General features: G+C 44.2%; 1 protein-coding gene across 2 annotated transcripts in view; it reads left to right on the forward strand.

The window, feature by feature from the left end:
* The first annotated feature begins 2,020 nt into the window (after positions 1 to 2,020).
* CHN1 (chimerin 1) overlaps positions 2,021 to 12,311 on the forward strand; it is a 98,710-nt gene continuing 88,419 nt past the window's right edge. Inside the window, exons 1-3 of one of the 2 annotated variants that reach the window (XM_069020613.1) lie at positions 2,021 to 3,586; positions 3,846 to 4,180; positions 4,376 to 4,500. In XM_069020613.1, the coding sequence (XP_068876714.1) occupies positions 4,098 to 4,180; positions 4,376 to 4,500 (208 nt within the window). In that variant the 5' untranslated portion in view covers positions 2,021 to 3,586; positions 3,846 to 4,097. Of the gene's footprint in view, positions 4,181 to 4,375; positions 4,501 to 12,311 lie in introns of both variants that reach the window. The other variant, XM_069020614.1, reaches the window with a different exon arrangement.

The raw sequence follows: 12,311 nt of genomic DNA on the forward strand, positions 1-12,311 counted from the left end.
GTGAGTTTCTAATGTGGTAGCTGTGATTCTGTGATTTAAAACAGGAGCTGTGGTAGGTGTTATACATATCTCACTTTCTTTAGCAATGATCATAAAATTCAAGGTGCAAGCTCCTTCTAGTAACTGTTACTTTGCTAGTCTGTACCCTGTAGATAAAAGAAAAAAATTATCTCCAAAATCTACAGACTAGCATAAATCCTAGTAAAACACTGATTATGTCTGATTTGTGAAGGTTGTTCATAGCTGCTGCAGTTGATGCAGGATTCTCTCTCCCTCTATGCCTGTACAGTGTTTGGTAATATTGGGTTTTTTAAATGACTTTGCCATTAATAATGAACAACAGCAGCATCCAAAAAGCAGGCTCAAATGGCACTTCTCTCATCAAAGGGAGAAAGATTATCCAAAATGCTGGCAATGTGCAATGGTAGTTCTGGGTTTGGTGATAGGCTGGATGTTATGTTGAAATAACTGTCATCTATATAAATATTAATTATAACTAGCAAGCTTGGTAGTCAGCCTTCAAACTTTTTATTGATGACTTTTAAATTAGCTAAAATAATTGAATTTACTTTACTGAACAAGTGGTAGAAATCTGCCTTGCTGTTTTCCAAGGAGTAAATGTTCCATTGCAAAAACTGTGAACTCCAAATCTGCTCAGTAAGGCAGCCCTTGGCCACTTCCCTGCCTGCCCCACGAACTCCCAGCAATTACATATTATAAGCTAAATTAAATTCTGTACATGACAAGGCTTCTACAAATGCTGTTTTCCTGCTGTCAAGGGGATCTGTAGCAGGGAGGCACTAACTGTGATAAGATGCTACCCCTATTCATCAGGTGACATCTCACCATGTCTTCACTTTTACTGCTTCCCATTAATACAGGACAGCTTTAATTTATGGTGGGTTGGGTTTTCTTTTCCTTCACACAACATTATATTTACTAGCTGGGAACCAGTTTTTACAGTTGTGTATAAATCTTTAAAAATGTCAGTGATTAATTTTAACATCTCATTTATCACTATATGATTAGTGAATTAGTTAAGGTTTGAAGAATAAATGTCAAGTAATTAGAAGCAATTTTGTACCAGACTCTCAGACAAGGTGATGGATCACAGAAAAGCCACTGGAAAATGGGCCACTGGTCCCACAGTGCTCAGCACCCGGAGCAAGACAGTAAAAGCAGAGGGGCCAAAATAAAAAAAACCCTAAACACTAAAAACCAACCCCAAATCCTAGTGATGAAATTTGACATGAATAATGAAGCTGTAGTAACTGACTGCAGTTTCTAAAGAACTTTGAGGTTTGAGAGATGAGGCAAGAAACCTCTGAAGGACAATGAGAAGGCCAGAAAACAGCATGTCACACACGTATTTCTCTTCTGGAGCCTTTATCCTTGAGGTGCACTTTGTAAATCACCCTCAAATATTCCTACCAGGTGGCAAATATAATAGCACCTTTGCTACACAAAGCAATGCTAACAAGCCAGTTTTGCAAGGGAGGGCTTTTCAAGGGCTAGAGAACCAGGGCAACAAAACACCAAGCTCATCCTTGCTGCCATTTAAACCAAGGTCGTGCACACCGGGATTCTCTTTTGTGCTCTCCCCTGCGAAAGAGCAAACCTGTGAGCTGGGGTGCCTTGGAAGGAACAGCCCCTCTGGCCAAAGAGGGCCGGGTGGGAGCTGTGTGCCGGCTGCTCCCGAGCATCCACATTTCCTCCCTTGGTCCCCGTGCACAGTGACAGGGCTGGTGCTTGGGGAGCTCCAGCTCTTTGCTAATGAAATTCCCAGAGTTGTAGTTAAATCATTGTTATCACTTGTACATAAGATGTGCTGGCTTGATAAGGCATTACGTAATTTTAAGATAATGTTGTTGTTAAACAGAAATCTCCATGAGGATTTCAGGTCCATTCAAAAGCAGGATATGGTGGCAGGGGCCTCCGCCTGGTGAATTTCAGGCTAATTTTTTTCTGCTTTGCACCCTTGATTTCCTCCCTCTGTGATGAGGCTATCAGCCCCTGTAAAGCCAGAGCTGCCCTGGGTTACATGGCACATACTGTGTACGGGCACACTCCATGCTGGCCCCGGCGCTTGCCAACACCTGTGAGGGCTCTGGATGTGAGCCTGACAGTGAAGTCCTTCCAAAAGCTGCTGGTGTTCCTGAAGGCTGCTGGAGCTGGGGCCAAAACATCCAAGCAAGGAATCTAATCAGAAATAACGATTGAGCTCTGTTTTGAAAACTCTGATGGGCTACTCTTCCAGGCACAGTAAAATACAGCTCCAGTAACTAACTGTGAAATGACCAACACGCTTCCCTAGGTTTTAGCAATAACTGCACTAATAGCAAAGGCATTATTAGACAATTAAAATGACTAATCAAATCACTCAGGCTGATCTTAACTGTAGTATTGATACTGCCTATTATGGAAAACAGTTTTACACTCTGAACAGGAAAGCATTTTTAATGTAAACATCCAGTTGAATAGTTAGCAAAAAAGCTTTGGGAGTAGTGGAAGAGTAAAAGTTGACCATTTAATTGAAGGAAGCTCAAATGAAAGCTTGAGATTTAATTCCAGGAAATGTAAGGGGAAAAAAAATCTGAAGGTCCAACTTATTTCCAAAAAGCCAAGGAAAACACTCTGTACACACAAAGGTCAAATCGTAGGCAGAATTGCAAAGATATTTTGTGTTGCTTTATTCCAAACCCATTTTCATATATTTTTAACCTTCTTCTAGCTCTGCAATTAAAGTATTGTTTCCTGGTAATCCATCTGCTCAATAAACTTTTGCACTTGATACATGCAAAATGAAAAGTCTTGTGAAATTCGGTCCATCATGCTAGAATTAATTTTGGAAGGAATAAAAAGAAGGAAACAACCACTCTCCATTTATTTTTTTAACTTTGCACACTAAGCAAAGTCTATCAACAAAAAAACCTACGTTTTGAAATATTTGACAAATAACAAATGACATGTTTTTGTCTTAAAGAATATTTAGAAATATTAAAAACTCCCACAATCTTCTCCTTTGGTTCTCTACAACAAAGATTGGGTAGAATTTTGAGCATGAAAACCTGAGTGCAGCTAACTGCCTACACCACCCATTTTTAAGACAGACCTTTATGCTTTAGTTGCCTTGTGGAAGGAAAGGTGTTTCAGTCATTGCTGACCCTGAGCTGCGTTCACAGAACTGGAACCATTAATTGCAGCCTATGTACATGCTTTTCTTCCTTCAGGCTCTTCTCTGTCAAAAGCCTTGCCTTGAAGGCAGGCTTCCCCCTGCGCGCCCGCCACCACAGTGCCCCAGGAGAAGGTAGAACAGGCTCCATGGCGTCCACCACAACACCTGCAAAGCCTGCTTGCCCTGGCTGAGGTCTCCGAAGCCTCTGCTGAAGGCGATGGATTCGCACAGCTGTAGCGGATTCAATTTGCGTGGATTGTGCTGGGGCTGGATTTGAATTCTCAGCGCGCACAACTCGCACCTGAGAGGGGAAGCGATACCTGCGGGTGGGGAGCTGCTCTGCCGCCAGGAGACACGGGCTGGCCACCCTGCCTCTGCCGGGGGGCTGCCGAGTGCTCGCCAACCTCTGTGGTAGGTGTCTGCTTTCGGGTTAAAAATGCAAGCTGCACAAGAGAGTTACACCAGGAACGGTGTTGTATTTTCAATCATCAATTGCTTTTAGCGCTGAAATTTACAGTCCTGGACAGCGAAAAACGATGACAGCTGGGCTGAGTGAAATTTCTCACACGAAATATTTTGAGGGGAAATCTGTGGGTTTGCTCTCTTCATGCTTGCTGGCATTTAAGTGGAATTTTCCCCCTCGTTTTGAAAAGAGTCATGTTTTTCACAGGACCGTTGGCTCTTCCGCCGGACCAGGCAGGCGCAGCCCTGTCCTGTCACGGCTGAGGAGACACCGGCCGGGGGAGCGTTGCTTTCCACAGGGTATCTCCTCAGAGGAGCACCGCTGCCCGGGACGGCCCCAGCGGTGCCCGAGGGCCGAGCCGGAGCCGCTCGCGGGGATGGGCCCGGGGCTCCCCGCCGGCCGTCCCGCGGGAGCGGACGCGCTTCCCTTTGTGCCCGGCGGCGGGGCGGCCGCGTTGCCATGGGAACCGTCCCGGCGGCCGCGGCGGGCGGAGGCGGGCTGTGCGCGGCGCAAGATGGCTCCCCGAGGCGGCGGGACGCAGCGTGAGTAGCGGGCGGGGGGCGGGCGCGGGCTGCCCCCGCTGCCGCGCGTCCCCGGCCACCTTCCCCCGCCACCTTCCCCCGCCCGGCCCTGCCCTCCCTTGCGGGCTTCGCCCGCCCCGCCCCGCGGCAGCAAGTGGCAGCGGCCGCCCGTGCCGCGGGGCGCGCTGACAGCCCCGCGCCCAACTTGTGTTGCAGGCGCGCCCCGCCGCTGATGCGAGAGCTGCCGCCGCGCCAATGCCAGCGCCGCGCCGCCCGGCCAGCCCCCGCCGCCCCCCGGGCCCGCCCCGCCGCCGCCGCCGCGATGGCTCTGACCTTGTTCGGTGAGTAAAGCGCCGCCGCCTCGGCCCGGCGGGCGCGGGGCTGCCGCCCCCATTGTCTGCGGCGCGGCAGTGCCTGGGCGTGGGCGCCGCCCCGCAGGGCCGGGCCCGGGGCTGCGGGAATAACGCCCCGCCGGGGCAGCCCCGCCGCCGGCCCGGCTGCGGCTCGGCTGCGACGGGCAGGGAAAGTTAGGGCGCCTCGGGAAGCCCCGACAGCCGAGGGGCTGCGCGGCGGAGCCACGGGCTGGCTCGGGGGGACCCCCGGGAGCGTCGGGGCACACCGGGCGCAGCTCCCCGCGGTGAGCCGGTGCCTTCCTGCCGCGGGCAGGTCCGGGAAAGGAGGTTTTGGGAGTGCTGCTCTGGCCGTGCTTCACAGCCTGGGACGGCGTGGTGGGAACCGGCTTGAGAAAACTCTAGTTCAAACTGTTGAACATGTGGGTTCTCCTAAGTAACGTTTTTAAATTAGGCTTGCTTATGCTTAACATGTGCAATTTTACAGCGGGCAAACAACAAAAAGAACGGCTTAAAATTGTGTCTGGCAACATTAGGTTAATGCAGCAATGCAAAGGAAAGCAGAAATTAGTATAACTAAGGTCAATACAGAGTTAACAGGATAATCGGGATACCCCTTCTTGAAAGAAGCTCGTGCACAAGTGATTTCTAGTGAATAGGTTTAACTGAGGAGGCAAAGTCTGTTCATTCTGTTTAGACTGTGGATTTTATTTCATATGTAAACAAACGGCTTGCTTTCATTCATCTCCTGATTCCTGCACTGGTACAATTTCTTAAAAGAATAAAAACAGTTTTTTTGGGTTTTCTTAAACATTGACACCTGCTATATTATTGTGGCATATTGAGCCCCATCTAAAAATGAGATTAGTACATGTTGCAAGATAGCTCTCTGCAAATAAAATCTATGCTATATTGGATTTAGCTACAGTGCTTTCTCCCATATTTATATTTCCTGCTCGACCTTTTCAGGATGCAAAAGGTTCATAGGTCACAGTAAACTGTCTCTGTCATTATAGGCCTGATCTTGTCACTGAGCTCTCTGGACTTCAGGCGGTGCAGGTAGGGGGGCCCTGCAGGTTGTCAGGTGCAGGGTGAGGATCAAGCTCTTTAACTGAGAAGTGAAAGTGAACACAGAAATCAAATGGCAGATCGGCGGGTTTAAAACAACCTTTGTACATGCTACATTGTATCATTTTAAATTAGATTGTTAGGAAATATGTCATTTGTTACACTGGCACTGGAGGTATAAATATTGTAGTTGTCCCTAACAGAAAAAAATTTTTAGGCTGAAATACACACATTCTCCATGCTGAGTGTCATTACAATCTTTGCAAAAACTAAGAATATTTTAATTTTAACTTTAAAAGGAAGTGGCATTCCTATATCAGGTACCCTTTTTTTAAAACTTATGTGATTCTTTTCTAATTTGCGTGTGTTTGATCGACTGCATGACGTAGTCTATTAATACAAATTTGTGTTACAAAGTAACTTGATGTTTTTTGTGTTATCACATCTGTTGTTACAGTAAATGATTGATACGTGTTAATGAGTCAAGAGAAGATAGAGTGGGGTGCTCTGCTGTGTCTGTCTAGTTTTTAAACATTATCTTGCTGATGGTAAAACCTCAGGGTTGCACCCTTTTAAGAAAACAAAAAGTAACGATAAAACAATGCAACAGATATGGCTCATGTGCATCAACAAATGACTGTGGTGCCTTTCACAAATGTAAAAGCTTTAGAGCATGTCTTAAACTATGAATGCGAGAGTGTGAGTTGTGTAAATGCAGAAATGTATGGGAGTGCAATACGTTTGCAGATGTGGTTGTGATTAATTTATGGTTGAGCTAGCACAGCTTACTGTGTTGCTGTGAGTCCTCTGAGCTGAGGTAGCTTGCCACACTTTGTCTCAGCACATAACAAAGACAGACTACAACATGCTTGCTTTGAGCTTCAGGAACAGTGTTCAGCCTTTATTTTGAATTTTGGCTGCCAGTGGATAGTTGCATTTTCAGTTACTGCACCGGAGCTGACCCATAGTAAATCATTAAAAATATACAAAAGAGTGGGCTTTTTTTGTTTCAACACAACCCCCCTACCAAAGCAATATCAGCGAATCTGAGGAAAGGCAAAATAAATGTCTGAATTAATGTGTCTGTTTGAAGGCATTAAGCAGCTGTGATTGTACAATTTTAAATTCACATCTATCTTATACTGGTAAAATTGTCCTGAGCAGACAGGTCTCAGGGGAGTGGTTTCTTTGGTTCTGCTCACTCTCATAAATTCTAGGCGCAATATTGCATTTTTATTTTCCCTAGCCCATAATGATATATCACACTGAACCAAATTTTAGCATTCTCAGGCTGCTTTCTAATAAGTTGTGCTCCAAAAGCATGTAAAATTTGAGATAAATTGCCATGTCGACTTGGGGGGGGGGAGAAAATTCACCAGATTTCCTGGGTCCCTTTCAATTAGTGTGTATTTGTGTGAGCACAGCAAGGGAGAGGAGAGAGTTGGGAAATGTCATAATGTGGTTTCTCCACACTCTTGGGAGTGTTTTATGACTCTCTTGGTTCATAGTCCAAAGACACTACTAGAACAGGACAGGCCTGGAGATCAGGGTGGCATTGTTGCAGATCCTGGATTAACAGGGACACGCACTTACCAGGCAGTTGAAAGTCGGGTCCTGTTGGAGGTTGCCCTTTGCCATTGTCCTCAGAGCAGCCCCACATTGCCACAGGAGTACTGTCTGCAGTTTGTACCTTTGAGGTGGCACCTTGAGACTCTTGGGAGAGTTAGTTGTGAAAAGAGTTTTTAGTATTAACAGCATTTTTCTGCTACAAAACAAGGCTGTTACCCTTGGGCTTTATGTTCCTCCTGACTTACCCCTTTTCAGTTACAGCTTATTGGCAAGATTATGATGCAACAATAAAGTACAAGGGAGGAAAACATTAAGACTCTTCACTTTCTCAGTTTTAGTTATTTCGAAATTCTTTTCTTCATCTTGTCATTGTCTCTCACTCATGACTTTCCAAGATACCCTGTGCTGACAGCTGCCTGTATGGAAGACAGATAGGGGGCTGCCCATGTTCCCCTGGTGCAGTGGTACAGATGATGAGTCTGTTTGTGGTGTGGGTTATGGGAAAGAGGAGTTCAGCTGCGCCACAGATGGGAAGAGGAAGAGCAGCCCCTGTTGGAAGCGGTCAGCAAGGGGAGAGCCTGGAAGCTGTTAGCTGGAAACATACCTCTGTTACCTCAATCATGCAGGCTACTTGAGGCAAACCAGCAGGGTTCATAGTTACACAGGGTTAGTACTCACAGACATATGGTGTGATTTTGGCCTGTGCAGGACCAGAACTTGGACTCCATGATCCTTTTGGGTCCCTTGCAACTCAGGATATTCAATGATTATGTGATAAAGTTACAGAGGCAGACGCAGCCTGTTGTGACCATAGGTGGTCACCCATATGTGCCATGTCTTTTGTGGTACCAGTAGGGTACCACGGTAGGGGTAGTAGGGTTTCACCAGTACATTCAGTCTGTGTTCCAGTGGCCAAGCACTTGCAATGCAAGTTTGATCTAACAGTGGAAAGCAGATTCTGCACATGGACTGCATCAGCAAAAGACTGGAAGACAGTCAGTTTCTCTGAGAAGTGGAAAAAAAAATTGCTGTCTGATCCTTTTGTTTGTTGTAAATAACAGATGCAGTAAGTTTGATATCCATGTGAATTGCTTATTAAGAGTTGGTGGGGATTTTAAAAACATCTTAGTCCACACAAAGTGCACATTTTCACATGCAGTGTGTGTAAATGTCTGGAACTTGAGCAGATGTCCAGTTCTAGTGCTGTTTTTCCTCCTACAGCACAGTCATGTTGTGGTGGTTACAGGTGTAGCCTCCTTTTTCTCTCTGACTATTTCTTCCTGCCTGATGCAGCAGCTGGAATGGTGTTGAAGCCAGTGTCCTTCTCTGCCGTCTCAGTGCAAAGTCCGGTGGCTGCATGCCCAGCCTTCGGGGAGCTGGGTTGAAGCCACTTGCTGGTTTAGCAGAGAGGTGGCTCAGGGATGCCCACCAGTCCTGCTGTGCTGAATCCCTGCAGGGTAGCAGCTTCCTAGGGGCAGGAAGAGCAATAAGTCACGTTTCTATGGCTAGACTTCCTAAAGCCATCTGTTAATACCCTAAGATGTGAGACTGCACAGGGACACGGCTGAGGTGTGTGCTGTCATTCCACTTGGATGACTCAACTATTGGAAAGATAACAAACAATGTAGAGGGAAAAGGAGGGGAAGTATTAAGTTATCCCACTGTTTGCTTATGTCTTTGAATATCCTGAAAAGTGCTTAAAGAAAGTCAACACTGTACTTTGAAAGAAAAATAGTTTTGTTATGTTTAGTGCTTGTGAGTTGTCCTTGTCTTTTATGAATTCCCTTCCTGTTCATTTATTTGCTCATCAACTCTCTTGTGTGAACAAAGGAAGACATTTCAAAACAGCCAGGAGAGATCTTCATGGACATATTTGTCATTAGTTATTCATGCTCTTGCCTTCTTGCTCACAGCCTGCCAATGGATGAAAACTCATCCCTGAGTATTGGTGGTTAAGAAATGAGAAGTGAAGCAATTCTCTTTTAATCTTCGAAGTGCTTGCACTCTGATGAGTGGCTACAGATGAATAGGATTACAGACAGAGCTGTAGTCAGCATGACAGATACAGTTTTACAAGGAGATGATGAACAAGGGCAGTTTTTAGAGAAATCTATAGGGAAAATACCAGAATGAAAGAAACGAGCAATACACTGCTACAGGCAGGAAGGGCAGCGACAAAGAAGCCAATGATACCTCCATTTCAGGTGTCCATACATTTCTAAAAGAGCACATAAATATTAATTTGCTCACTTCACAGAATTGCTTCCACGGCTGTGAGCTCTGATGTCATACTGTACAGAATTAATTTTCTATGACTCTGTTTAGTAAATAGGTATGAAGTGAACCTTTTAAAATAAGTTCTTCCATACTTGAAATACTAATTAACAAATTACTATTTCAAGTTCTATGCATCTGTGATTACTGTTCTCCATGCAAACTGTACTTACTGACTCATGGCTGCTTCAAAAGGTAAGATATGCTTATATTGGTTCAAGCACATATTTTCTAATGTGTCTGTCTTAAAAAGAGAAATTTTTCTCTAAATAAATTTTTTGTTTGCTTGGGAAAGGGCATTAAATTTTAGAGTGCTTGGTTAGCACAGGTACATAAAAAGTAAGTAAGCCTCTAAAAATGGCTCACAACAGGTAATGCTGCAGATTCTCTGTAGGATAAGGAATACACAAAAATTAATCTGCTTGTTTCTTGTCTTGTGTGCAGAGCCTTCTAAGAACAGGAAATAAACAGATTGCCTACAATTCAAGTTCTTCTCTATATTTATATATGTGGCTCTGAACTATGCTTAAAACTTGTGGCTACCTGTGTTGGTAAAGTTTACTGACAGAGCCCCTTAACTAAAGAGTCCAGTCATACCAGAAAAGTGTTCTCTGAATATGATCCTTAACTGATGTAGGTAATGGTTGTTCATGGAATTGGGACATTTGTGATAGGGCTTTTGTCACTACAGGGAACATAAATGTAGGATGCTATAGGAACGGTACCTGTAGGCAGGTACTAGATGCTTCTAGGCCAAAAACAAAAAAGTGTAAAGAACTTTGAAAACTTTTCAGAGCATAAGATGAGCAACAAAGTGAATACATACCCTGTGTGGCACTGCCTGTGCTGGGTCTTTTTCACCAGAAAAGCAGTGAATTCAAAGTGATCTTCTTAACCTGGTGGCAATAGATTCTCTTGAAGTGGTTAGCCCTTGCCTAAAATACTTGGGCTTCATTCAATACTGACTGATACCAAGCTAATTTTAGAGGACATTTAAGCAATTTAACATCTAGTCACAATGGGAACTACAAATAGTCTAATTAGATGAAATGATTTAGGAATATTAGTACAATGTTTAGGTTTGGGTTTTTTTTAACAGGATTTAAAAATGAAGGTGATTTGTTAAAAATTGAAACCATTTTAGAGAGAAACTAGACCTTCCAACTCGCATTCATGCCTCTGGGAGGAAAAGTATTCAAGTGCTGAGAGTCCTAAGAATATCTTCTCCTAGGTGCTGGGCTAATCTTTCATGATTTATAGAACCTAATGAAAAAAATAAGGAGAGCAGGCTTGAAAAGGTTTTGACAGCAAAGCAATCAAAATAAAAACCTGTATAGGATCTATTAACTAGTATGTTGGTACAAATTGATCAAAATATCAGAGGAGTGACACTAACGGTATAGACAAGGATGAAAAAAACTTGAGTCATGGCTTCTCAGCTTTGTGCTTAGAAGTGTGCTTCACACAGTGGCTAGTATAAAATTGTATTTCCTTTCAATTGTGAGTATTGTATAAGAATCTAAAGAAATCAGAAGTTTGAGGGTTGTTGCTGCATCTGGGAAAGATGTGCCCAATTGTGTGCTCAAGTAATGAATTAAGGTGAGATTTAAAAATTTAAAAAGGAGATTCTCTTGTGCTATCATCAGCTCAGGGACATCCTTGAACAATTGCATCCCTTTCCTCCTTGATGCCTCCAGATCCACTAAGAATGGAGACAGTCTGTGTAACACAGAATCTCTTCTGATTATGTTGAAGTGAAAGACACTCTGGATGTGAGGATCTAGGAGGAGTTCCCCAGCTTTCCTAATGCACGCTTCATGTCAGCCAAGGACTGGTGTTTCAGGTGTAAATGTGGGGTTTCTTCTATTTGTTTTGGACTCAGCTGATGCTTTTTGCTTTGTCAGGTTTTGGGACTTTATTCCCTCACTAAGTCTCTCCAAGAGGTCTTAACTGGCTTTTTAGGTGTTCGAAAAGTTTTCCATTGATAGAAAGCACATCTCGGTGTCAAGAAAAGATTGTGTTTACTCTCAGTGGCAGTACTACAGTCATAATTTAAATACTGCTTTAATCAGTAAGCTCAAAGCGTAAACCCAGTACAAGCCTTGAGGAAGACTTATGCTATTTTGTTGAATAAAGGCAGATTAATCAGGTTTCCCCAGGGATGCAGACACAGGTAACTGCTCTGTGCAGTCTAAGCTGAATGTGCATTGTTGGACAATTCTTGTTTTCTGAACGTGGGGTGTAGCATCCACAGCTCAGGCTACTGAGCTGCTCCACCCTGTGGACAGAGATTGTACAGTTCTGCAAACAAATGAAACAAAACAGACCCGAGACCTGGCCCAAGGGCACTTTTGTGATTATTAGCAGAATGTGAGATGCTTCCTTCTCCCTGATAAAATCATAAACTGGCTTGGTTATTCTTTCAGTGGCATGGATTGTATCTGTCTTGTAACTCTTCACAAATGATAGCGGAAAATTAAAAACCCTCTAGATTTTGCTTTTTTGAGTCTGTGTTGAAACAAGGAAAAATGCCATTTAAAGTCTCTGAAATGCTTGGTCTTCTAAAGCATTTAACAATATAGCTAGGACTTTGTAATTGTATGACATCTGGGCCTCAAGCACCCTCACTGGCCATGCCCAAGAAGAAGCTGGGAAGAGTTCCTGCAGTTCTCCATGCTGTTCTGAGGGTTTGGCTGTGTGTAGAGTGAGTGATTGGTCAATGTCCTGATTCTAGTCAGGGGGAGGGAGGAATGTTCGTCACACCTAGCTGGGAAGCCAATAGTATTGCTGTGTGTGCAGCAGCCTCTGAGAATGTGTAAGAATTGGCTGACATTTGACATTTACAGCACTCTGAATGAAAAAGGTATATAAAATGAAAATTATATCTATGA

This window comes from Aphelocoma coerulescens, chromosome 7 (genome assembly GCF_041296385.1).
Source record: "Aphelocoma coerulescens isolate FSJ_1873_10779 chromosome 7, UR_Acoe_1.0, whole genome shotgun sequence".
Classification (NCBI taxonomy): domain Eukaryota; kingdom Metazoa; phylum Chordata; class Aves; order Passeriformes; family Corvidae; genus Aphelocoma; species Aphelocoma coerulescens.